This window comes from Camarhynchus parvulus, chromosome 1A (assembly GCF_901933205.1).
Source record: "Camarhynchus parvulus chromosome 1A, STF_HiC, whole genome shotgun sequence".
Classification (NCBI taxonomy): domain Eukaryota; kingdom Metazoa; phylum Chordata; class Aves; order Passeriformes; family Thraupidae; genus Camarhynchus; species Camarhynchus parvulus.
This window is the reverse complement of record NC_044586.1, coordinates 21,429,424-21,456,928: the sequence shown is the minus strand read 5'-3', so window position 1 is coordinate 21,456,928 and position 27,505 is coordinate 21,429,424. Positions and strand designations below refer to the sequence as shown.

The 27,505-nt window shown below is 48.7% G+C and overlaps 1 protein-coding gene across 2 annotated transcripts in view; it reads left to right on the top strand.

Annotated features, from left to right (window-relative positions):
* Positions 1-23,417, top strand: part of CACNG2 (calcium voltage-gated channel auxiliary subunit gamma 2) — a 51,726-nt gene extending 28,309 nt beyond the window's left edge. For both annotated transcript variants that reach the window (XM_030960356.1, XM_030960355.1), the window contains 3 exons: positions 18,546-18,629; positions 22,285-22,425; positions 22,844-23,417. In XM_030960356.1, coding sequence (XP_030816216.1) covers positions 18,546-18,629; positions 22,285-22,425; positions 22,844-23,379 — 761 coding nt within the window. In that variant the 3' untranslated portion in view covers positions 23,380-23,417. The remainder of the gene's footprint in view (positions 1-18,545; positions 18,630-22,284; positions 22,426-22,843) is intronic.
* Positions 23,418-27,505: the final 4,088 nt, after the last annotated feature.

Below are 27,505 nucleotides of genomic sequence, written 5' to 3'. Positions count from 1 at the left end.
AAAAAACAATTGCAAAACAAATCTGTTATCAATTGAAATCAAGACAGGGGAGAGAGAGGGTAAGAGAGAGAGGGAGAGAGAGAGTTTAAAAAGCAGAGAGAGAAATATTAGTCCAGGCAAAGGAAGCAGTACTGGAAAAAGACATGTCAACAACTGGAGCTGTGGGACACTAAGGAAGCCCCTGCTAGCAGAGAAATTTGAGTAATGGCACAGACTGGAACAAACCAGATTGGAAAATAAAGAAGAGAGATTTGAAAAAATGAATGAAGTCTTCACACAAACTTCTCTTCTCCAGGCTGAACAGCCTCAACTTCCACAGCCTGTCTTTGTAGAAGAAGTGCTCCAGTTCTTTTACCAACTTCATGGCCCCCTTCTGGACTTGCTCCAAAAGTTCCGTGTTCTTCCTATGCTGGGGACACAAGAACCATACACAGCACTCCAGGTGTGGGGTCACAAGAGCTGAGTAGAGGGGGAGTATCCCCTCCCTTGCCCTGCTGGCCACATTCTTGCTGATGCAGCCCAGGATTCCTTTGGCTTTCTGTGCTGAGAGCACACTGTTGGCTCATGTTGAGTTGTTCATCAGCCATCACACAACATAAGCAGGATGGGTTTCAAACAGGGACAGAAAAGTTATATTGATTATTTGAAGGGTTTTAGATTAAGAGGAACTATTCTACCTGTGGAGAAATTACTGAGAAAAGCTGATACGAATCCAGAAGCTTCCTTAGGCAAGAGAGGCTGCAGGTAGCAGAGACAAGCCAATGCAGTTATTATAAAACTGTGTGTATTTGAGTACTATTGACATTAACGTAGCCAATAGAGCTCACAGAATTTTTTACTGAGACATTTTTTGTCTGTGAATGACAGTTTGTTGAAGCTGACACTCTGCAGGAACATACTTTCTAATCTCAGTGGAAAAGGTTGCTTAGATCTGAAATGGACTCACTGGCCAGAAGGAGAGAAGAAGCAGTCAGAAGAACCGAATATTTAATGAACTCATCTAGAATATGGGAAGGCCAGGGTGAAGTCTTTGCTGGGTGATAAGAATTTTGAACCAGTTTCCACCATTTCAATATTAAGTCTAGCTATTAGTACACCAGTTCTTCTAGGAGAGGGTTGTTTTCTATCTTCCTTACAGAAAAAAAAAAACCAGCTGAGGAGGTATGAATATGTCACAGCATGAAGAGTTACTCTGAAACATCTAAAATACCCTGATGCTTTGCACCATCACATCTCTCCACCACTTAAGGCAGAAAGAAGACCCTGAAGCAGCAGTAGGCTCATGAATGGAGGTCTCTGGCTCTGATGTCAGAAGTAAGGGAGCTCTTTGTGGTCTTGATCAGATGGTATACAACTACATTTTCATAGGTACTCAGTTCTCTGTGCCTCATCTGAGACATTTTGCACCTACTGTTCTATTCTGTATTTTTCAAAGGTGCTCAAGACCTACTGCTCCCTTTCATGTCCTACAGCAAAGCAATTAGGTTAAGTTATTTCAGACTGGGTTCCCAGAAATGAAGATGCATAAAATGAATGAACACATGAAAATATTGGCCTTAGTGTCTCTGTGACTCAGCTTTTCTGTCCCTACAATGGAGAAAACAATGCTTACTGATTTTGCAAAATTCTTTGAGCTCTATGAGTGAAAAGCAGTATGAATGTTAGGTATGATTACAATTTTCATAAGAAAAAGAAATATTAAAAGCATCATTTATCCCTGGGGAAGGGATCCCAGCACGGAAGAGGCATCCCCATCCGAAGAGCCACTTGAAAGTTGAGCAGTTGCTAAGAAACGACAGTGTCTTCATCGCAATGAATACCTCGAGACGGATGGAGTGGGCAACCATTTCACTAGGCTGCCACGAGGTAAAAAAAGAAATGGGACCAGGCATCATTAGCAAAGAGGAGATCATTAGATTCCTGCACTGCGGTCTGCATGAACCTAGAGTGAAAATGGATGAGGACAGTCATGTAGGAGAGATAGCAGGGAGTGACTCTCTTAAGTGCTCTATGAAGAATAAGGAGGCTCTGGGTGCTTGTTAAGTGGAACAGCGGTGTCGATGGAGGAGCCTGAGGACACAGCAGATAATGGCTTCTTTTCAAAGAGCTGAGCAGAGTACCAGAAGCTATGGAATTACTGGAAACACACACTGGAGTAAAGTAAAAAGACAGAGTAAAGAGATAGGCCTAAATGATGAGAGGTACCAGGGTCAAGAGAAGTAGTTGTTTTCTTGAGCGACTGAATTATGTCAGATGCTTCCAGGGCTGCAAAGAGAGTAGGAGGAAAGGCATGAGAAAGGCTCAGGAAAGGGGGCTGGGTAAGTCTGAACAATATAAATCAGGGAAATCTGTGACGGAAAGATAAGAAAATTATATTGTCTGGAAAAAAGCTAGGAGGTGAAGACAACATGGGTGTGCTGGGAATAATTGTGGTGTCAGAGGAACAGGGAGGAAGGGCAGAGAAGGAATAGAAAGACTGTCCTTGATAGGCTGCCCTAAGTCTCCTGGTAGATATGAAGATTCACACTTGTTCCTGAAAGTATAACCCAAACAATTGAGAATCAGGGACTTGCTAAAGCATCCTGAAGAAGATCCTGAAGTAATGGATTTTGTTCAGGTTTGGGTTTGGTTTTTAATGCAGATGTTGTTGGACAGAAATGGAGATTAACTCAGCACTGCAGGTATTGCCATAATGGACAGAGAGATGAAAGGAGGGAGCCAGTCAAACTGCTGATGAGCACTAATAGGCATATGAGAAAAATGCTTGAAGGGAATCAAAGTTTTAGTGTAATTCTGAAATTAAGAGACAACAGGGATTGGTGCAAATTAAGCAAGGCAGCACTGGGTAGGGCAGGAAAAGCTGATCTTATTAGGACTCAGTCCCAGAGATCAGGAAGCTGCATTTGAGAAACTGCATGCCAATAGTTAAGAAGGAAGGAGAAGAAAGAGGAAGGGGCAACAGGAAGAAAGTCATCAGATTTGGAACAATAAGCTAAAAACTAAGAAGTCTAAAAGATTATAGAAGGCAAGAAAATAGAAGAAATTCACATGTAGAAAATTGTTTCAAAGGGGAATGGAGAGATGAGCTGTTGAAAAAAACCACATAGAATCTACTCAAGGTTTCAGAGATGGGAGATGAAACTTATCCCAGAAGAAGCCACAGGAACGGGAACATTTCTTGCTTAGTCTGGCAGTTCTGTCCTGCAGGAAACACCCGTGACAAGACATGACCTAGTGAAGATACAATAAACAACAGAGACAGTGGTATTGATCTTCTTTGGCAGAGTGTGGGAAATGTTCTACTGCTGGGATTATCCCCTTGATCAACTTTTGGGGAAGTCATGAGATTGGAGGAAATCCCACAACTTTTCTCTCTGTAGAAATGCTCTGCACCCTACAGCTTGTGGGCTGTGCTGGGAGATCCTCAGCCCCTCAGTGACACTGCTCTGCTGCTCTGGTGGCGCCCATCCTACCACTCACAGACAGCCCTCTCCCTGCCGCTGCCTCCCTTACAAATGAACACTCCTGATGTGTGGATGATTGATTAGGCAAAAGCAATAAAGGGAAAATATTTTACCCAGCTGTTTAGACCAGATCATGAAAGCACAAACCCGCTCAATTCTCAGAGCCAGAGAGGCCCAGCAGGACTGTAGGGGAGGCTTAATACCCACACTAAAACACCCAGCATGCAGCAGTTATATTATCTTTTCCTTACCTGCTGTTCTACTTGTGTCATTCCCTCTTCTTGAATCCCTGTGCTGACTTCCAGACTCCTTCTACATCAAAGTTCAGTTCTCATTTCATCTTCAAGGCCTCACGTGGCTCTCTTGGAGCTTGCTCCCTGTCTCCTCTCCCATGCTACTCTGTGCTCACTCAGCACATCTGCCCCTCCCCAGCCCCCTCCATTGCCCTGCAGCAATGACTCTGCTCCTCCTCTCCTGCTGTCCTCTCCCCTCTTTCCACTGCACAGCCTTATTCAGCTCCCTCGTGCCTGCCCTCAGGACTCATTTACTGCAGTTAGTCTCCCTGTGTTAATGACTTCCACTTCTCCTATGCCCTTGGCAAGCTTTGCCCCTTCTGACTATTAACTTTGTTTACTATATTACATCTTTGGAATGAGGAATGATTCAGATACACACAGCCAAAGCCAGGAGCAAACAAGATATGAACATGCTGTAGCTCAGCCTGTGACCTTTCTCAGGCACTTCCTTCCCTCATTTCATCCTGCAAGTCTTAGGCCCAATCTTGTCCCCACTGTTTCCCACTGACCTGATCAGGAGCAGGATCCAGGCCCTGTAGCTGCTGCCTAATGGCTGCTGAGAACCCCTTGTGAAGAGCTGGGTATCCTCACTTGCAAGCGCCCCACGTGCTGGGGTCTTTGCATTGCAAAGTCCTGGGGACAAAATTCCTCCTGTTTAGCTGCCAGTAAAATGCTGTGTACACATGATGACATGTTGAAATACATAATAATGCTTAAAGCTACAAGCAGACAGCATTATCAGGAAAAGGCTTTCCCCTCCCACTCACCCCTTGTCTATCTGTTTCTTTCCCGTTGTCAAAATTTAGCATCCTCCACTGAGAGACTCAGTTTTGCTCTGATGCTTGGAAGGCATCCAGTCCCAGCCTGCTTGCTTTCCCTGCCAGTCTCCACAGGTATTCTATACACAAGGCTTCCAGCTTGTCAGGATATGCTCTCTCTTCTCTCCACACCCACACCCCTCCCACCCCCTGCAGGGGAATCTCCAGTGCCGGGGTTGTTACAGGATCCCCGGGTTAGGCAAAGTTGTTCGTTCTCTCTTTGCTGTATCAATGGCCTCTGCTCTGCAGTGCACTGTGAAGTGCACTACAGAAAAAGAGGAGCTCTTCAGGAGGAGTGGAGGGCAGCTCTAAGAGGCATTTGCGCAATCCATTTGTTATGTCAGGTTACACAGGAAATAAGAGGAAAACCTGCATGGTTTTGTTTCCAGCTTGGCCAAAACTAATTTAGACATTCAATAAAAGGGGCTCCACCAGAGACAGTTTGGACCAGAGACTAATGCACAGACTGAATTCCATGTTTGAGGTTGACTCTGGTGTCGGCTCAGCAAACCCGAGGCCAGGACCTTCCAAGGCTGTGCTGATCAAGAGGTCTTGGTGCACAGTGGATTTCAGATGTCAGTTTTGAAGGAGCAGAGTGGTAGACTGAGGTGTGGCAACTGTAAGTAAAGCGGCCAAGTGGTACCCAAGGAACAGCTGGCCAGCTGTGTCTTCAGCAGCCACAGCTGCCCCAGCAGGACCCAAAGAGAAGCTTCAAACATGTGCTGAGTAAGGTGTGTGGTAGCTGACAAGAAGTCAAGCAGATGCAGAGACCAGGCTGGAAAAACATGGATAGCTACTTTCCCATCCCACAGAGCTCTGGATTTACAAAACTTGCAGTTCTACATTGGGGTGGGGAAAAGATGGTTTTTTATGCTTTTTTTTTTTTTGTTTAAACCAAAACCATAAGTTAGATGCACTGAAATTGTCAGTAAGCCAACAGTTCAGGTACTAACTTTATTCCCCTGGGATTCAGGTGACCAGGTCAAAGTCCCTGCACCTGTCTGAGAAATGTTCATTGAAAAATGCTGACCAACTTCTAGACAAAAAGACTTTCAGCAGTGGCTGTGGCATAGACAAAAAAAGGGATTTACTCATGGAGAGACAAACACACAGTGAGGCTGAGATGCTGCTGTTCTTTGATCTAGGCACTTTTCTTGTCTGGCAACTGAGTTCAAAGGTAAGAGAATGAGGTTAAGATCTAAGATGCAGCACAACTTTTGTTGTTACTTCACAGACTGCTGCAGCTATAGCAGTAAATTAGAAACTGAGAAAGGGGCTGGTACGTCAGGCCAGTGATTCCAGGGGAGAACTGATAATATTTTCCAAGGAAAAGTGGGCAGATAAGAAAGGGATTTGGGTTTTGGCAGTCTTAGGAGACAAATTCTCGTGTTGAAGACTTTAAAGCAGGGAAGTTTCAGTTCTGAGACCTACATTATTCCATGTGTGGTGTAGGTGGGGGGCACAGAGGTACAATTTGGTACAAGAAGCTCTGATGGATGTCTCCAGGTAGTACAATCCAGGACATAGAAGGTGGCTTGGTACCTCCTTGGACATGATTCAAAACCCTGAAATGGCCTTTCAGGTTTCTAACTGAGTGTAACTGGACCAGATCACATTAAAAATAATATTCCCCAGTCTAGTATTGTGAGTAAATTTTATTCCATTATGAATAGCCTCCTCCCTGGGACGCAAGAGTAATGTTACGTGTAGAGTAGCTGAAAACGCTTCAGAGATTAGCCTTAGCACATAGCTCACACCTACAGACTCTTCTGCAATAAATTAGTGTGCTCAGTGGATGAAAAAATATTGGTGGAGCAGCACGACTTGCAGTCAAGCTTCAAAAGAGTTATTATGACTGAGCAGCAGTACCTGCTCCCCCGTATGCCTTCCCTGGCTCTGCCACAGGAAGAGTCACTCTCCTCCTTTGCAGCCTTCCCTTCAGCCTCCCCTTTTCAAATCATCCTTCCCTCGCTGACTTCCACTTGTTTTTCTTGCAGGCATTATCCCTAACTCTAGCCCACCTTCCCCTCTATGGTTTTCTTTTTAAAAGCCAGCATAAACTAACAGGATATACACGTGCACACAATCATAAATGTCTCATGATCCTGTTCTGCTATAAACCTCCCTTTTCCAAACACCCTGCTGGCACTGTTTGCTTGTTAAATAAGCCCAGTGCTGTGCTTAAGTCTAACTTTTGTTGTAAGAGCTTAAGGAGAGGGCCAAATCACTTTGTTTTCTTGTAAATCACCAGGGTACCCGCAACCCTGAGGAAATAACAATAATAAAATTATTAATGTTCTAATAGCAGCCTCTAAAAGCTAGCAACACTTGCAAGGCTTGGCATTTGTTTTTTGCTCAGCTGCATAGAAAGGGACCTAAAATCAAATCTGTGCAATATCTACTTTAACACCCAGTGTTTGATGTGAATTATGAGTAAAGCAGCAAGTTAGAACAGCAGTAGCTTGTTTGGAGACATTGGGAGCCTCAGCATAGCTGTGCTAAGGCAATTTGATCAGACTCACAGCTACCCTGCATGGCCCTGTGGGATATAATCTGTGTTTACCAACATTTTCTGAACTCCAGTGACCCAAGTGAAAAATAAGCATAATGTGTGTAACAAAGCAAACTCTGTGTCCTGGCTCTTTCAGCACAGAGGGTGATGCTTTCCTGCAACTTTCACAGACCAGTCTGGTTTGTTACTCTGGATATTTGCCTTGCCAGCAATTGCACCTAAATAAGCACAGGGAGCCATCAGCCTAAAATGTTTTGGAATCCATACATGCAAATCCATACAACTCTTCATATCCTGAATCCTACCATAGCTGGGAAATGCAAGAAACAATATTAAGCCATGGCTGGATTCAGCATTCAGGCTGATTGGGGAGGAACTGCAATGAAGGCTGTCCCCATCCTGAAGACATGACTAACCCTTTCTGCAAGTGGCTAGCTCAGGACCAGGGGCTTCCTCTTCAGCTGTCAATAGGAAGAGGTTTGCTATACCTCAAATCAGCCCTCTGCTCTTCCTGCTCTGTTTTCCCTCACATTTCTTATTCCTTATTGATTTAGGAACACTGGGGAGACTTTGGATAATTTTGTGAGTGAGGTTCAGGTCAGGACTGGATTCATCAGGAGTGAACATCCTGAAGACCCTCAGCATACTCACAGTCCCTTCATCCCAGCATGTTCCCCAGAGCACAGCACGGTATCTGTTCAGGGTCAGGCTTCTCCCAAAACACCAGTGCTGGAGGGTGAGATGTAGCGACTGCCAGAGGAAATTGCAAAATTGGAAAGTCCTGACCTCTTCCCCAGGGCTTTCATTTTCTAATTTGTAGGTGGTGTGTTCCAGGGCATAAAGGACACAGGGCAGAAAAGCTCCGTGAGTGGCTGGCCCTGCACGTTGCAGCTCAACCTGAAGCGCTGCAGTCAGCAGGGCTTCCTGCCAAGGAAATCCTACGCCCAGCTCCCTCCTGGCCATCTCTGGTGGGCTGCCTGGAGGGACAGCAAAAATCGCAGCGCACTTCCTGAACAGACTAAGGGATAACCAATATTCCCTGCCTGGGCAAAGCCGCCTCCGCTCTCCAAGGGCAAGCGTGTGCGCTCAGTGAGCGTGTAATGGCTGCCACACTCCTCCGCAGAGCCTCCGCGCCGCGGGACTTCTGTCAGCGCTGCATCAAGGGCCTTGGGTTCCCTGGGGTAAAAAACAACTAGAGAAAGTCCAGCCCTTCTCTTGTTCTATTTCCTCACCTGAAATAGACTTCACAATCATCTTCTGGGCTGGAATGGCTAGAACAGGTTGGGAATTTCCAGTGGAGCCACTCGCTCCAACTGAGGCAACAGCAGATGGACCCCCAGTTCTCATCTAGGGGGGTCTCATCTCTCACCTTTAAAGAAAGCAAGCAGTGCCGACCTTGTCAGTCATTTTCCCAGAGGAAGGGAGGGCAATGAAATGAAAAGCCCTGAAGACCACTGAGTAGGATTGCAATTTTCCAAGAGAGGCAAGCTGAGGAATTCCCACACACTGTTATTCCCCAAAATTTCTACTGCTGGGTGTCAATTCTGCTACAGATTTCACGATTCCTACTGCAGGCTGATGATGTTGTGTGGGAGAACACAGGAGACTTGCTGAGACTGCCAAATTGCTAAACATGTGTGATGGTGGGCTGTCCCTTCCTCCATGTGTCTGAGCCTCGGAGGAGAAGGGGGAGGAGAGCTTAAGTGCCACAGAAGAGGGAGGATGGATTAAAAGCTGCCTCTGTCATTGACTTGTTCCATTCTTTGGCTTATTTCCCTGGGGTCCTTGGGTATTTTTGTTATTAATAACTAATAATAATTTCTATATAGTGCTTTGCATTCTGAAGAACCCTAAAGCACACCACATACTTCATAAGCTAATTAACAGCTGAGAGCCTAATTCCTCCCTTGGTTGTGGCCCTAAATGCTGAAGGAGCAGCTCAGAGTCACACTAGATTTACACCAGTTTAACTGAGGACAGTGTCTCCCTATAGATCCAGCTGGATATGTCAGAGACAAATGCAATGTGGAGCTGGAGATGAAAGACTTGAAGTGCCTTTTCTCCTCCTTCATAATTTAAAAATGACTAAGGAAATTGCATTCAAAAAGCCTTGTGAACACAGCATTACAATTGCAAGATTCAAGATTTGGAGTTTGGGAATAGCTAAGCCCTGGTTCCTGCTGAGTTAGGGTCTCAGCTCATTACTGTACCAAGGCATGTGCAGCTTGTGGCTCATCCCAGGCTGTGCAGGACACTTTTCACCATGTAAGCAGGGCTGGTTTGCCCTCTTTTCTTGCCTATAAATCCATGTCTGTGCACAGTTACTTCCAGTGACCACTAGAGTTACAATCTCTTCACTGATCCAAACATGACCTACTGTACAAGGTGAGCCTGGCTCTGTCCTCTGATGCGCACTCGTAGATCAGCAATACAGTTACATCTGAGCAGAAAAATGCAACACAATAGGATGAACTAAATCAGAAATCTTCTAGCCTGTGGTTTTCCTCTACATACTTCTGGGGAAAGATTAATCCATTTGAGTTCTGGGTTTTTGAGTCCAAATTCGAGATGGTTCAGTCCTTATGCCCTCATCCAGCTAGAATGCTGTTTACATGCTCTGATTTCTGAGAGTTTGATGTTGTAACTCTATATGCAAAAACTGTCCTAGTTACAATATTGTTGCTGTGGTAGGGAAAAGATAAAAAAAAAAAAAAGCAGAAGAACCAAAGAGCCAGCTCTTAAATACTTCCTCCATCCCATTCACCCCTTTCCATGCAGGCTTACATTGCTGTCTTCCTTCCTGTCACATCTGGATGTGCAGCCGTGGATTGGGATTGCCTGTGGTAGCTATGGAGCATCTCCTCTCCTCCCACACCTTATGCACATCACTTCTCTCTCACTGCAGATAATTGCATCACCCTTCCTGTCACTCGACTCACAGTTGTAGTGTCACATTTGACTCGTTAAACACACACACACATAAATGTTTTTGCTACAAATTGATAGATTTTTTTTAATCGTCTATAATTTCTTGATTTCTTTTACTTGCCCTTCCTGTTTTGCTTGGACTTTTCTCCATGTCCTGGTCAACTTCTGCTTTTATTTCTTCATCCTCCACCACAGCAGGTCCAGCACTTACGTTACGTTCTTCAAATTTGAAACCCAACATCATGCTACAACATCTGAGCACAACTACTTACAAACATTTTTCTCAATTCTATTTCTGGTTCCCAGCTCATTTCAAATCTAGTTCTGTCTCTTCTTGCAAGGCAAAGGCAGTACTTCTACTAACTCAGCTAATATACCTTGAAAACTGTTATGGGGCTTGTAAGCAAGAAGGTTCATACATTTTTTCCTTCCTAGAGTGACACTAGTCGCTCTAACAGCAGTAGAAATAGTTTCTAATCTCTCTGTTGAGGAACCAGAGATATTGTTCATGATTTACTCATCCATTGAATCACACAGGCAAATATCATTAAAAAACTAAATTATTTCATTGACATATTAATGAAATCACGCAATTGTTACATATGTATATGTAAAATTATTTTCAATGTCAGTGCCGAAGGCAAATGTGAGAAATAGAACATTAGGAGTAGCACAGTTATCCGCAGCTTTCAATGATTTAGGTGAGCCTAGTACATTTTTGTGTTAAGTACTATTTGCAGAAGAAATTCAGTCCAGGTTTGATTCTGGCGAAGTCTAGGAAACAGAGGCATTTGTTTACCGTGGGAGACATTTGTACTGGGTGTCTGCAAAAAAAAGATTTTTTGAATGATTTTTATTATTGCTGTGTTGAGATTTTTCCTTTGTGACTTGGACAGATTTCTAGCAGACCCTGAAATGCAGCCACCTGCAATGTTTCAGTTTGTAAAGCTCAAACATGCTGGATTTGCATTTGCACCAAAACGCATTCAAGAGCCTTCGCCCAGTTTTCCCAGCCAATCTCACTTCTCTGCCTGTGACAAAGCACAGGAAATTTCAAGCCACAGCAAGGATATTTTTGAAAGTTACAACCCTGTAAAAAGAGGGTGTTTATAAATGGAAATCTTCATATAATCTTAATAATAGGTTTTGCTACCACTGCATCTCCACCCACATACATGGAATAGCTGTAGCCAGCTCTGAGGCAGAGTCTATGGGCTACTTAGCAGCATGCAGCAGCAGCAGCAGCACCGAGCAGGGTGGGAAGGAGGGGAGGCTGCCACCTCCAAGGAAAAATGCAAAGCGGTTCCCGGCTGACAGCACTGCAGAGTCCAGCCCTAGCACAGCGTGGGCCCCCTTGGCTGCTGCAGCAGAGCTCTGCAAGGCACCATGCGGGCAATGCCAGGGTGGGATGGGCTCTCCTGCACTCCCACACTGCTGAGGCTCTACAGGAGGGACTTGAGTCACCTCTAGCAGCACATGTGGTCATCACACTGAAAGGGTGGTTCAGTATTTGAAAGGGCTGCCCAGGGAAGTGATGGAGCCACCATCCTTGGAAGAGTGCATTAAACAACTGGGCATGGCACTTAGTGCTTTGGTTAAGTTGGCATGATGGTGAGCAGTCAAAGGATGGACTCGATGACCCTGGACATCTTTTCCAACTTAAATGATTCTATGATCCTTCTGTCATTAGCCTCCTCTCCTTTGCCAGGTGATTGTCAGGGATGGCTGCAGAGAGTAAGTGAGGAGAAGAGCAGAAAAAGGCAGAAGAGGAGCCTGGTATTGTTTTGGATGGAACTAATCTCCCTGGTGCTCGATACTGGCAGTTCTCTATACCCCTCTCCTTCCATCTCACCATCTCCTCCTCAATGCTACCTCATACTGGCTTCTCCCATTTATTTCTGCCATCTGTGTCTGCATTTCTTTCCCTATTTATCAGCCATCTCCTAAATAAATTAATCTCCTCAGAGCCAGTATATTTTAGGCTGTTTTACTGCTGTAGCTTTGGTCATTGCTAATGTGCTGTGATACACCTCTTCCTCCATGCTCATCAAGGCAGCAGTGGTCTGTAAGACAGTGTTTGTAACATTTTTACTGTGACTCCCTTTATCATCTGATCCTTGGCAACAGCTGTAATAAACATGATTATTAATAATAAGGTGAGGAGAGCTGGTATAATGGTTCTACCTCGTAGGCAGGGGCAGATATGCTTTCATAACTATAGGATCAATTTCTATTTTGCACCAGTTCTTTTACAGGCTTCTTCAGCACAATATCTGAATGAATTCCATTGGCACATTAAGTGATGGAGCTTGATATCAGTCACATGTGGTTTGTTCTTTTATCCTCTCCCCAGGGAGAGAATTATGTATGCCACGTACTGGTTATGTTGCTAGGGTTTTGTTTGGGATTTTTAACATATGCATTGCTGCATGTTTGCATTGAAGAAAACCACATCAAAGCAGGTGCATTGCATTTGGACAGAAAGGTGGCAAGATTTTTGATGGCCTGTAATTCCTGTGGGATCTCTGCTATTGTCCCAGGGTCAACTCCTCAGACCACATTTACTGCCCCACTGACCTTCACCTTGTGGTGGAAAATCCTTTTGTCCCTAATGACAGCTGAGCATTCTTCACTCTTAAAATTACCCAGCTGGGTCAAAAGGTATTAGCCTAGCATAGCATCCCCTGCCACTGTGCAGGTTCAGAGCTGCAAGAGCAGCACCTGCTCCAGCCCCAGAATGACCATCCCTTGTGCTCTGTGCGCTGGTTTAGCCCTACACCCTACACCTGTGTACTGAGGCAGGTGAAAAGATGGACTAATTTCTGTAAGGTACTATCTATGCAGAGATTCCCAGAGAGGGATAATGAGCCCTTTTGAAGGGCCAGTCTTTCTTTTGGGAGCGCCAGCACAGGTGGGTAAAAGCAGATGCCCACAAGCACTGCCTGTGTTCCCTGCCACCGCACTTTTCACCAGCTCCAAATCCCCCAAAATTATGTGTGCTCTCAAGTGCTTCATTCTTGGAAGGGAGGAGAGCAATCAAAATGCCTTCAAAAGGCTTTTCCAGTGCTCTTTGTCACTTCATGAAACCCCCTCCTTCCTCTTGCAGTCATGTCAGGTTGGGCATTAACAACTCAGTGTCACCGGTGTCAATTTTTGACAGGGATGGCAGACCTCTTCTCCTGGCTTGGAAGCCTTTTGTGTGTAAGAAAGGCATGCCAGCAGTTTGCCATGTAGCTGTGGAATTTGTCTCCGTAGCCCAGAGGCTGGCTCTGAGCCCCACTTCACCACCTGGTACCAAAGGGACACTGCTCAGAAACAGAATCCTGGAGCAGAACTGTTTGTGTTTGTGTCTGATTATCTGCCTGTCATGTGCCATTTCTCATATCTCTTTCATGGGCAGATAGCAAACAGTTTAATCTGCACCAAAGTTTACTCCTAGGGCAGGCAGCACAAGTGGGAACTTCCAAGAACTGTCATGCTCACACAGCCTTCATGCACAAAAGGTCACATCAAAAATGAGCATGTCATATTTGAACTAGATGGTGGGAAGAATTATCTGGCCCAAATGATCCAGTGTCTGATCACTTTCATATTTTTAATACAAATATCCTCAGCCTACTCACTTGAGGCAGGGAAATACATTATTCCCTGTATTCCCAAAATACATTATTTTGAGTGAAAGAAGAGGTGAGTGGGGGAGGGTAAGTGGCTTGCCTAAAATGATATGGGGAGCGTGTGACAAAAAGTGATACTGAATCCTTGGCCAACACCAAACCATCTTTCTCAGCTTTTAGAGACAACAGCTATATCCAGTCCCCTTTATTTATTTCTCTAGAAGCCATCATGCCAAAACCTCTGCTAAATTAGAGAGTGAGACTGAAGGAAAGCTTTCAGTGGATTGCTTTTCTCCATAAATGGAAATATCACAAATCATTCTGGGAAAACAGGTCTTTCTGTTCTCATCCCTCTTTGTCTGCTTCTCTCCTTTTAGATGTCTTTTCCTCTGCCTCTGGCTCACAGTTTTCAGATGTATGGTCCTGACCATTTGAAAGTGTTCCTACCTTGCAGGAAGGGAGTAGCTTTTCATTCTTTGGAACTTACTATTTTGCAATAGATTGCACTCTGCGGGCAAGCAAGACTTCTGAAAGAGAGAGGGCTGCACAAAGCAGCACAAAAATAAACTGTATCACCAACAATACGGAGCCGGGTTCTCATCAGGGGTAGCTCAGTCTGAGTATTGCTGCAGCCGGGCTGGTGGCTGCCAGCTGTCCTGGATAGACAGCTTATACCCAAACAATGATCCTGCCACACTGGAGGAGGTCTGTCTCACAGATGAACACACAGTTGATGCTGAATTTCATCTTAGACATTTAGACATTTAGTCTCTCTTGGCAGTATGAGAGATTGCTCTTAATGACCCAACTGAGCAACTTCTGTCCTTGGCCAGGCACTGGAGGGGTGCCTACTGCACCAGTCCTGGCTCTTCCAAACTGTATTTTCCAAAGCTGGGACAGGCAACAAGCAAAGAGTGGTGATCTCACTTAATGACTCCCAGTAACACACAAGGGATGTGGAGACTGCTCCATGCTTTTCTATGGACCTGGGCATCTGCAGCCTTCCTTTCCTGAGACAGGCTGATGCTCATCCCCACCTTCTTTGCAGCCTGCACACTCCAAAGCAGGCTGTTCAGAGGATGGCCACATTGATACACCAGAGGAAGGGAGGTGGCTGCATGAATGAGAGGGACTGAGAAACAGGAAAAGATCTGATGGGTCAGCATGAGCAAGGATGAGGAGAGAGCCCAAACTGCGCTGGGAGAGCTACAGGGAGGAGGTGGAAGCATGTGGCTTAAGTGTTTCAGAGAGGTGTGTGGGAGAAGACAGAGATACGTGCCACATTTCAAAGTTCACAGCATGAAATATCTTGAGCTGGGAAGAATGTGAAGGGCAAAAAGACTCAAGCAGAGAGGAGATGTGGTTCTTGCTTCCTTGGGGGGGTTCTCAGAGCCATACATGCCCTCCCACATAATGATTTGATCTTGCTCAGGCATTCAGAAGTATTAACTGTAGGGTGGCACACGGCTCTCACCATCCCTGGCTCCGCAGACCACACATGCAGCACAAGAAAAGGCTGTTGTGTCAGACCTCAGCAGCACTGCTGAGCTGCTCCATCCCCCCTCTGTGCTTCCACCAGCACAGGTGCCAGGGAAGCTGCTGTACCATCTCAGCAGGCCACAGATGTCCGTCAGAGAATTGCCGAGTGACCTTGGCACGAGAAGTGACATCAAGGCCTTCCCCACACCGAGCGGGTTCCTGAACCGCTGCCATCCATCACTCACTCACTCTGTGAGCTTTGGGAGCCGCTGGCACAGCACACCCACACCATGCCCTGTTTAACACGTCCCCGTACGGCACCAGGCAGAGGAGCGCTGTCACCCCCATTTTACAGGGTGGGACTCTGAGGCAGAGAGAAGTGGTTTTAACAGCACGCCTGTGGCAGAGCAAAAACTGAATCTTGTCCTCTTATGTTCCCAGTTAGCGCATTAATGACCTAAATTCTGCATCCTTTCCCCATCCATCGCCCAGAGGAGCTAGGAGGCATTGGAGGAGAGGGTGTGGTAGCACAGGCAAACAGTCAGCGTCCAAACCCACAACACTCTGTGCCGAGCACAGACAAAGCAGGGGCTAAAGTGGCACCAACACTGCCCTCATGAACACCAGTAGGGTTGATCCAGGGAGGGGAATCAACCTGGCACATCATACAAGCCTGTGGAGTAGGGCAGCTCCTCAATGTCACAGCATTTTAAGCAAGCCAAGGCTGGACACTCCAATGGCCAAGTACCCTGCGGAGCCAGGTCAGCAAAGCCTGTGGGACACTGAGCATCAGGAGCAGATTTTCAAAGAACCTGCATATCCCCTCAGCCTTCCTCAGTGGCTGAACCTCTAACCAGCTATCCCACGCAAGTCCATAGAAAAGACAGCCTGCACCAGATGCAGCATCTTTCCCAGGCAGCTCAATTCTTTACATAGGAATTAATCAGCCTCAAATTCAGCAAGAAACAGAGCGGGGGAGAGGGAGAAAAAAGGAAGCAGGGAAAGGATGTCACACAGTGAGGGGGTTTCCAGATGCACTGCGTCTTCCCTCCCTGGCTGATTCCAACTGGGAGGCTCCGGCTGTGTGCCAGGAACATCACCTGGGAGGTGTATGCAGGTTCTGCCTGCTCCCCCAGCATGTACAGGCAGGAGGAACTCAGTGTTCAGGATCTGCTGGGTGAGGAACTGAAATCTGAAGCTGGAGACCTCCCCAGTGCCCCAGAGTGTGCCAGTGTTCACATGCACTGTACAGCAGTGACAGCAGCCAAAGGACCAGGATGAGGAGCTGCTCATCTGTCACAGGCAGATGGCCCCAGGCAGCCCCAAGGCAGGGAAAGGACCCCCTTCAGGCTGTATCTGCCTGCCTCATAGGGATTTTAGTGGGCAAGTAGCAGGGTGGAAGTGTGCCAAGGCAATTTACTTGGCTATGAAGCTTTTCTTCCAGAAGAGCCATGGCTGAGAAGCACTTTTTGAAGAAGGTAACTGGATTGGGGATGGGTGATTAATAACCTTTCATAACCCACAGTTTTAGTGTGGGAATAGTATGTCAGAGCTACACAGAGAGGCTTTGTTCCTACTTTCTTCTCCTATTACTTACCTCGTAATGCACACACACACTCCTCTCTGCTGTCTCCAGTGTCTTCATGCAAGCTCTTCAAATGAGTAGCTAAATGCAATAGGGACCTTGGAGGCATCAGACACAAGCCAGATGGATGCAGAAGAAGCCAAACTTGGGGGTAGACCTAAAGGAACCCACCTACCTGCCTTCCATTTACTCAGATATTTACTCAGGACTGCCTCCCAAAGCATCCCAAACGTTAATCCATCAAGGGTTGGCCTCAAGAAGCAACTCAGGGAAAAACCTTTGAGCTTGGTCCTTCTTCCATATGTTCACAAATGTCTGAAAGTTCATTCAAATCCATCTGGAATAGACCTTCCAGGACATGACTTGGGGACCTGACATGGTGACTGAGGTCTCAGCCTCGGTAGGTTTGGTCTGGAAGAGCTCTCTTGCTCTTCCCAGAGGCAACAACCTCAAGTGTGGTGGCTTCATATTCCCCTTGCCCTTGACACCCAGCTGGTCCAGAAGCTGGGGTCAGGGTCAGGGTGGCAGGAGGCTTACCCAGGCTGCCACAGCATTTGTCACTTTTCAGACTCGGGCTCCAAATGCTTCTGCTGATGGATCAGGGCGCCTGAGCCCCCTTGCTGGTTGACATCTCGTGAGGAGGCCCACAGGATCACCATGCCTACCCACACGCCTCTTGCAGACAATGTATTTCTCCTTTCTGGACAGACTGTGTCCATCAGTTCTGTGTTAATGGCCAGTCAGTGCAAGTGTCCAGAGGGAAATGGAATGGAAGGTAGGAGAGAACATTTGTGGGAACCTCAAGAGACATAATGAAATTGTCTTTCACATGGGCAACCCTGTATGAGAATGGACAACCTGATCATTTGAGATACTAATTAATCAGTGGTCATGGTGAAAATTATGATGTGGCTTGAGGAGTACCTCTCTGGAGTGGTACTCCTGATGTCAAGAGGAGATATGAGTGATGAAAACAAGAGCCTGGTAGACATCCCAGCTAACAAAAGACCTGGAAGATGTCACTGGCCCCTTGTTGGGGTGGTCTTGTCCGTCATGGAGTGTGTGGAAAAGGGTGCCCCATGACTGAAACTGGCAGAAGGCCCTGTACATACACCAGCCTGATGGAACTGTGTCCAGCCCAGCTTCCCTCGCTTATGGTGGAAGATTTTACTCCCCCAGCACCAGGGTGTTTTGCTGTTGAGCTGCATACACACACTTGCACCGAGCTTCTTGTTGCCTCAGTCTGTAAGAGATCACAAGAGCAGGCCTGACAACGGTATGCAGAAACAAGCAGTCATATGGAGAAAGTAGATTAAGGGCTTTTGTTCTAACACCGGACTAGAACAAAAGGATGGAATTAGAGGGCAGTGAATTCACAGCTGAGAGGAACAAATACTTTGGCAACCCGCACCTAAGCATCCTGCCCTGATCCCCTCACTGCTGGGATCCAGGGAGGCCATGCCAGGGGAAACACTGAGGTCCGATGCTGTAACTCACAGTTGTGCCTGTGATGCTGAGGAAGGGGACACTGACACCTGTACTTTGCCCAAAGCTCGGCTCCCATTCCCATCCCCCCTCCCTCCACGCAGGCAGTGCTCTCCTCTCGGAGCGAGGCGTGCTGGGCTAGGTGGCATCAGGCTGGATCCTGACAGCAAATCCCACATTCCTGTGCAAATACACGTGCGAGTGTGCAAGGAGAGGCCCCGGGCATTTCCCGGGTGTGCACACCTGAGTGGGCATGCTGCCTGGGAGGAAGGCAGGCGGGCACAAAAGGTGATGCAGAGGGCAGCTGTTCCTGCAAGGCAGGTTTTGGTGTTCTCATTTGTTCTTTTTCTCTCTTGTTCCCTAGGGAATTTTAAAGGTCTGTGTAAGCAAATCGATCACTTCCCTGAGGATGCAGATTATGAAGCCGATACAGCAGAATATTTCCTCCGTAAGTCCGCAGGCTATTTTTGCAATGGCTCGGGTGCCTTTTGTTTCTGAACCCAGGGTGGTGGAGACACTGGGACCTGTGAGGCTCAGTGGAAACCTCAGAACCTCGTCACCCCCTAAAAATTACTCCACTCTCACTTCCCAGGGGCTCTGCCCATGAGACAGTGCAAATTCGAACTCACAGAAACAACCAATGGCATCTTTTTTGTTAGCAGCAATTAATTATGATATAAAATCAGAGTCTTAATTCAAATCCACTGAAAAGCTGCTGATTGAGCCTAAGGTCAGACTGGCCTAGCTGGGGCAGTGTGTGTGTGTGAGTGTGCATGTCCTCCTACAGCAGAGAAAGTTTCTATTTCCTTATCTGATACTCTGGTGGCACCAGACTTAAGAAATTAGCTGGATTTTGTCTGAGGAGCTCTTATTGCTGTCTTCACCTTTCCCCAAACACTGCTTCCCTACAGAGGCTGCAGATTTGATCTTTGCTGGTTTTAGTGATGGGAGCAGGCATCAGGAATAAGGACAGCCAGAGCCCTTTGAAGGAAAGACCTGGTGCTCACCCAGAGCCCCTAGGAGAGGTGCTGAACCTTAGGCACAAGGCATGTCTGTAATGAAACCTAGCCCAAGCTCCAAGTCCAGCCTGAGATGTGTGAGTGAAGCTCACACCGCTTTGCGCAGCAGCACCCTGGCCAGCAGGACAGATCCACATCATGCACTGCCCTGTCCCGGTTGCCCTCCCCAGCCAGCATTTCCACCCACCCCAGAGGCAGGTGCTTACTCTTCCTTTAACACAGCTGAACAGGGAACACTCCTTTTAGATCTCCACCTTGCTATCCTGCCCTCTCTCCAAAGCCCGATGTCTTTTGACATCATGAGATCTTCTCCCAACGGAAATTTGAGATAAGTGCTTTTGACCTTCCAAGGTTAATCATCAGAGGCTTCCAAAGACCGGGAGTCTTTCAGAATAGCTCCTTGTCATCCGGGTGTGCTCCAAGCCAGATGTGGAAACCCAGCCCTGCGGCAGGGATGAGGGAGATAATTTCGGATCTGTGAGGCTCATTTGTATGTGAAAAGAGGCAGATCTTATGCTGCTTCCTCTTGGTTTCTCAAACAGTCCTTCATCCACTGTAAATTGTAAATAACTGAGGGAGATTGCTTTTTTCAGCTGCTTTTCTGCAGCACTGGTCTCCTAATTGCTGCATGGCCCCTGAACAGCAGAGCTGAACACTGAGGTTTGATCAGGTTTGGCACAGGGATGCCAAAGGTTTGCAGGCTGCCTCCGAGGGCAAATCACCCTTTGCAGAGCTGCTTGGGAGCAAGGAAACTGCTTGCAGCATCAATTGCACTTCAGAAAAGAGAGTTTGGGGAAGGGGCCAAACATCACAAGAAGGACGGGTTTGTTCCCTCAGAGAGAACAAGATCTGAAGACAAAAATTGGCCCAATGTCAGGACCTGACAGTGTCCCCAGGGTAGAGCCCTTTTTAAGAAAGAACCAGGTTCAAAGAGGGATTTGGCAAGTCAATAAAGGATGATTCGGGTAATTCCTGAGGGAACTGGGATTTCTGCTGGCTTAGACCTGCCTGGAGAAGGACCCCACTGAACAGCTTCTTCCCAGAACTTCTGTCAAACCAGAGTCCCTGGGTGCTCTGCATGGGCAATGCCGGCAGTACCATCAGGAACAGCTAGGAAGTTGTTTATCTGTATCAGAGTAGGCAATTCCCTCATGCCCCAGGGGACCAGGACAGTGATGGAGCAGTGTCCATAGCCTGGCTAGAAGGGTTTAGCCATTACTTTTGCCAGCCATCCACATAAGGTGTGTTAGGATTTTTGAAATCAAATGCCTGTTATCAGAGAGGAAGCAGAAGCATCCTGTGTTTCCTTGCTAGCAGACACAGATGACTTTAGGGAGCATATGCCACCAGCCCCTTTTCTTTAGGCCACAGGCTCTGGAGCCAGGAAGGTTGGATGATATTTTTCTCCTCTCTTGCTGGCATGGTCCTCCTGGAAGGCTGAGGAAGACTGCTGTCCTTCTCCATCACATGACACCTGCAGCTTCCCATGTCAGTCAGCAACTTTGTGTTCTCCCCACAGACGTGAATTTCAGAATTAAGGCACAGATAAAACTGATGTAGTCAGGACCAGGTTGCAGGACTGACCAAGCATCCCCCTAGAAAGCCTCTCAACAGTGGGTGTCTGCTTGACGTTTGCTTCCTGCCATTTAAGCTTCCCATCGTCAAATGCCACCTTGTTTTCCAGAAGCTATTAAGATGGTTATTACTGTTATCCTGTTCCCTGAAACACAGCCAGGCAGAGCTGGAAAGCAAGCAAGAGAGGTTTTTCCCTGCCTTCTGCATTCCCCATGCACAAGCAGCGGGCTAGGTCCCCCCTCAAAGCACTGATTGCTTGAGCCTAGCAGGATCCAAAGGCCAACAGGGTCTTTGAAATGGGGTCTCTGCTCACTTAGGGAAAAGTCCTGCATTTGCTTCACTGGGTTCATTCTTGCAGGCAAGGAAGGATTAGCTTTCATCCCCCCTTCCAGATCTTTGCTCCACAAGCAAGAATTGCACCATCCCGTCTGATACCTTTCTTTATCAAGCAAGGCTTCATTTCACACTTTAACAGCTTATTTTCTCTTGTGAAGGGAGGAGAGAAGGCCTTCCTAGTTAAAAAAAAAAAAGGAATATTCTCAACGCAGACTCAGGCAGAGCGCTGGCTCCCACTGAGCCGCCCACGAGCGGGGTGTGCGTGTGTGCCTGTGTGTGTGGGTGTGCGTACACACAGACGTGGCCTTTCGCTGCAGGAACACGAGTCAGGCCCCCCAGAAGCTTTGGGGTATGTTTTGCATGCACATACGAGCATATACGTGCATCTGTGCATCTATGCCATTGCCCTCTGCTGGCTGAGCTCTTCCCATATCGACCGATGGAGAGTGTGCGTGTGTGGGAGCTGGCACATCCAAACCATCACTGCCCTCTGGAAGCAGCCCAGTCATTTAATCACTAGGTTAAGCCCCGCATTTCAGCACACAGGGCTGGGACTGTTTCTTCTCAGTCCTCACTGCAGCTGCAGAGCAGTGCATGGCACCATGAGCTCCTTCTCAGCCCTAAAAAAAAAAATCTCCTTGAGATGCTCATGCCCTTTTGGGAGGATTCGAGATTGAGCAGCTCTGCAGGAAGCATTTGGGTTGCTGTTCTTTGAAGTGCAGGCTTGAGCAGCAGAGCCCTGCAGAAGGAGAAGCTGAATGGTGCCTGGGCTCCCCCTCCAGCCCACAGTCCCCTCAAAAGCAGAGGAAAAAACAGTATGAGGGGGCACAGAAAATGCAGCCCAGCCACCAGCCCCACAGCCCCCTCTGCCTCTCAGTGCTGAACCACCAGCTTTGTGGCAGCAGCAGTGGCCAGGGCATGGGAGAGTTGCTTTGGACCACTCTCTTTTTCTGACACACTTTGTTTCTCTCTCCTTCCCTCCCTCCATCCCCCAATGCCTTTATCTCTCCTTAAAATACTCCCCTACTGCACATTGCCCTCTGTCTCTCCCCTTCACCCCCACCCACTAAATGCGCGTGTCCCCCTCACTCCGGTGCCATTTCCATGCCCCTTTTTCCTCTCTCTCACACCTGTGTTGTTCTTTCTGCCCTGCCCTCCCTCTCTCCTCTGCAGGGGCTGTTAGAGCCTCTAGTATTTTCCCGATCCTGAGTGTGATTCTGCTTTTCATGGGTGGACTCTGCATTGCAGCCAGCGAGTTCTACAAAACCCGACACAACATCATCCTTAGTGCCGGCATCTTCTTCGTGTCTGCAGGTAAAGGGGTGCACAGGGCCTGATGCCCCAGGGATGGGCTCCAGGGCTTGGGGGGCTGCCCAGCCAGGACATTGGGGTACAGTTGCCTAGGCAGGAGTGTGTGCATTTCCCAGCCCTGATAAGTCTTATTTGGGCTGAAAGCAGCCTCTCCATCCTGCCTGCTCACCCAGCAAAGGCAGGCAGGCAGAGGCTTTCCTCCTGCCTGGGAGCTGATGGAGGAAGAGTTTCCCTAACATCTGACATCTCTCAGGGACCAGGAGTGCGGTCCAGGGAAGTGGCAGGCACATGAGGAGGGTTTTGCCTGAGTTTCCCAAGGCAAACTGCCCATCCAGGAGGGGATTCAACCCCTCAGCCCCACCACTGCCATGTGTGACCTTCCTGACATCTCCTTCTCTCTCCCCTGCTGGACGGCTTGCAGGTCTGAGTAATATAATTGGCATCATCGTATACATATCAGCCAACGCTGGAGACCCCTCCAAGAGTGACTCCAAGAAGAACAGCTACTCCTACGGCTGGTCCTTCTATTTCGGGGCCCTGTCCTTCATTATAGCCGAGATGGTGGGAGTGCTGGCTGTCCACATGTTCATAGACCGGCACAAACAGCTGCGTGCCAACGCTCGTGCCACGGACTACCTCCAGTCCTCTGCCATCACCCGCATCCCCAGCTACCGGTACCGCTATCAGAGACGCAGTCGCTCCAGCTCCCGCTCCACCGAGCCTTCACACTCCAGGGATGCCTCTCCCGTCGGGATCAAAGGGTTCAACACCCTGCCATCAACAGAGATCTCGATGTACACCCTGACTAGGGACCCGCTGAAGGCAAGCACCACCCCCACCGCCACCTACAACTCCGACAGGGATAACAGTTTCCTCCAGGTTCACAACTGTATCCAGAAAGAGAACAAGGACTCTATCCACACCAACACAGCCAACCGCCGGACCACCCCGGTATGAAGCCGTCGCCAGGAGCTGAAAATGGGGCAGGAACGGGCAGGAGGAGACGGGGGTGGGCTGCAGGGTGGGGAGGGTGGAAGGGGGCAGGGGGCAGCAGCGGGGTGGGGAAGGAGGAGGTGGAAGCGCCCCTTGGTGGAGTGGGGACCTTCCCAATGCAAAAAAAAAAAAAAAAATCCACAAAAAAAAACCAACAAAAGCAAACAAAAAACTGACAAAAAAACAAAACAACAACAACGAAGGAACAAGCAGATAAGCAGACAAACAAGCGAGTGAACAAAAAAAACAAACAAACGAAAAGGAAACATGAGGAAAGAGACAACAGTGAAAAAAAATTCTAAAAAAAAAAAGCAAAAGAAAAAAGAAAAAAAAAGAAAATCCTTAAAACTGAAAGAGATTTAAAAAATAGAAATAAATTTAAAAGAAAATGCATGATTTCCCATGTACCATTATTTTAACATTTAATAAAAACAGATTAAAAAAATAAAAGGGAACCAAGAAATAACAAATGACAATAAATCAAGTGGGAGGAAGAGGAGGAGGAGGCAGCTTTTTTAATTTTGGGAGGTTTTATTCTTTTATTTTATGGTTTGTTTCCCACTTACCTTTAACCCAGCACAGGCTTCTTGGGGAACAGGGGATGGGGGTTCGGCTGCCAGTGACTTCGGTGTCCTTGGGCCAGTTATGGAGGATCCTGGGTGCCGGAGTTAGCCATGACCCACTCTGTTCCCCCGAGACCCATGGGGATCCACTCCATTCCCCTGGGATCCGTGGGGATCCGCTCGTCCTCCACAGATCCACAGGGGTTTAAAGTGACCCCAGGGAGTGCAGGAGCTGATGCTAAGTCACCCTCCACAGTGTCCCCAGGGGAGTCCCCACTTCCCCAGCCCTGGGGACCCTGGGGTTAATGGTGACAGTGCAAAAAACAGACACAGTAAATAAAGACACACACACAGAGAGACAAAAAAAAAGGACAAAAGAGGTTTCTTAAAAAATAAAGTGGCAATTTTTTAATAAAATAACAGCTATAAATAAATGTAAATATAATAAGTGGATTTACTTGCAAGAAGAACAGATAGTATTTTTTCTTTTAATTTTTGTTTTCTTCAGCTTTAAACTGTGAAAAAAAAAAGAGGCAGCAGGGAGCTGTGTGGGAGGCACAGGTAGAGGGTGGGGGGGGCTGGCGGAGGGCAGCTGGGGCTCCCATCCTTTCAGGGTGATGATGCTGTGGGGGGGACACACATGGGATGCTGTGGGAGGGACAGCACTCGCGCACACGTGTGCCCATGCTCACACACTCTTGCCCTGGTGGGCGCTTGCTCTCCTGTGAATGCTCCAGAGGCTCCCCAGGGTGGCCACGCACCCCTCAAATCTGCCCAGATTCCCCATGGGTCGCATCAGCGGGGCTGCAGCCATGCAGGGGTTACGGTGAGGCCGCCCAGCCACCCCCGGAACCGCTCCCGTCCTGGCCTGGGCACAGTGAGCACACCCCGAGCAAAGCCGGCCACAGGCTGCCCGGCCTCCATCCGTGCCCCTGCCAGTGCCCACGGCAGAGCCCCCGAGCCGTGCCGGAGAGGTGCCAGGCCAGCGGGTGTCCCCACGCCCGCCGCGCTGAGCCCTCCTCCTCCTCCTGGGGTCACCCACTGCCGTGGTGCCCTCCACAGCAGCAAGGCAAGGCCAGCTGGGTCCCCCTGCCACCCCGGGCCCCTGGCCTGGCTGCCGCCCCGTCCCTCCCTGGCACCCCTCAGGGAGGGAAGGGGGCACCGGGGTGCCAGCTTTCCTTTCCATGCAGCTCCCTCCACGAGAGCCGCTGCCGATGGAGGCGGCAGGGGAGGTGGCACAGGGGTGATGGGGTGCCCCTGTGACACCCACAGACAGCGGCCAGCCCGGGGCGAGGACAGGAGGACAGGAGCCCTTTGGGGCTGCCCCCCGAGAGCAGAAGCGCCCGGGGCAGGCACAAAGCCGAGAGTTTGCAGGATGGGGCCGCTGAGCCCTTCGGCAGCTCAGACCCACTTTTCGACTTTTTTTCCGTCCCCATTCCTGCTGCTCCAGTTTTAGGAGCTGCGCAGTCCCCGCTCCAGGTCCCAGCGGGGGTTCTGCTCTAAAGCAGCCAGATCCTCCCCGCTCCCCCGACCCGCTGCTGCTCCATCCCCCCTTCCCCGCTCTGGGGCAGGGCGGGGGGCAGCAGAGGGACGGGGTCACCCCCAGAAACGGCAGCACGGGGCAAGAGGCGGATGCGAGCGCCTCGGCTGGGTGTTCAGACCCCACCCCACTAATGACATCCCCTCCCGTGGCCCCCCACCCCTTTCAGAACGATTCACAGGGGATATCCACCCCCTCCAATGCCCCCCGAGGAATAAGTCAAAGCCAGTTCCCCGGATTCCAGCGTAGAGGGAAGGTGGCGTTGGGGTTTCCATCCCCACCCAACACTGCTCGGAGCTGGGGAGCATTCACAGGGCTGAGCGCGCCCCGGGGCCAGGAGGGAACGGGAGAGTGCGGGAGGGCGCCGGGAGAGCGTGGGCAGGAGGCAAGGGCAAGGGCTGGAAGGGAAGAATTTTCCCCAGGGTGTTGCTCATGTCCAGCTCAAACCAGTACAAGAAACCAACCTCCATTTCCTTTATTTCGTGGGTTTTTTTCAGACTGTTAAAAAGAAAAAAATTTTAAAAAGAGAAAATGACAAAAAAAAATCCTGGTACATGAAATAAAGATTTTTTTTTTTATAACTTGGTCCTCGTTTATGTGGATTTACTGGGGGAGATTTCTAGTGCCGGAAGAGTACCTCAAAACCCAGCAAGAGAATGTACTGCTGGGGACAATTTCATCCTCATTGGAAATTCAGAGGATGGGCTTGCTTCAAGATAGTCTTTGAGATATAGGAATGGATGAGGCAAGAGAAGAGTGTTTTGCCAAAATTTTTTATTTTAAGCAAGTGTGGGTAAACTCAAGTCATACATGGGCTTTCTCTGCTGCCCTCCAAAACACCTGCTCCAGCCTCTCTTTAGCTTCCAGCATCTCCCCTCCTGTTCCATTCTTCCTGGGGTGAGGATACCACAAAGGCTGACACTCCAATTCCTACTGGAAACTGGAAACTGGAAAAGTGGCTTTTGTGGCAAGCCGAGAATTGCCAGCAAGGTCAGAATTCATATACACTGGAGGGCTCAAAAAGGAAAAAGAAAGTGACTCCAGCATTGTTTTGGGGTTTTGTTCAGCCACTCATGGCAATTTCCTCAGTAGCTGGGTTGGCAGTGAGTGCCTGGTAGAAATGCTCAGGTAGGAGCTTGGAGAGGGGGAATAACTTACAGCTGGAGATGCAGACCCAGGTAAGGTGGCAGCAGAGCAGGGAGTCGAGATCCCCACAAAGGGGACTAGGCACATCCCCTCACCTCCCACTCACCATTGGCAGCAAGGGTGTCACCAATGAGCTTCCCTTTACCCTGCACTGGGCTCTCACTCTTCCTTGAGACCCTCTGTGCCTTTCTGAAGCAGACCAGAATCCCCATCAGACTCCGTGACCGCTGGCTCAGAGCGATGACGTGGAAGGACAGCCACCTGAGTGACAAAGCTTCTCTGTGTGTGACCCACAGCAGACAAGTGAGCCCTCGAGCTGAACGAGCAGGTCAGAGCAGGGCAGTTAATTTGGCAGCAGCAAGGAAGGCACAGCTGGCTCCAGGAGTCCCAGCAGGCGCTGCTGGCTCACAGTGTGATCACAGCACTGCAGTTCTCCCCGCTGGCCCTCACACATGCTGATACCTGTGCTCAGCATCTCTACCCCCTGGCCAGCACCGTGGGTCCCCACTCTGGCCCTCCCTGCATCCCCTCTAGCACAAGCTCCTCCAGCTCATCCCCCTTCTTTGGTAGCACCTAACACCCACACCAGCATTCCAGCTGGCAGGACGCTCCACTGCCAAGGTATTGGGGGCACCCGCCGACCCATTTCTGCTCCTCCTCCAGGGACCCTTCCCAGCAGCGTCCTCACCAAGAAGGAGGGCACAGGGAGGGGAGAGGCAGCAAAGCAGGCCAGGAGCCTGTCTGGGGGACACCAGGGAGCTCCCGGCCCCACCACATGCACATCTAGGAGGCACCTGTCTTCCCACCCCGTCTAGTGCACAGACCCCAAAACTTTCTCACC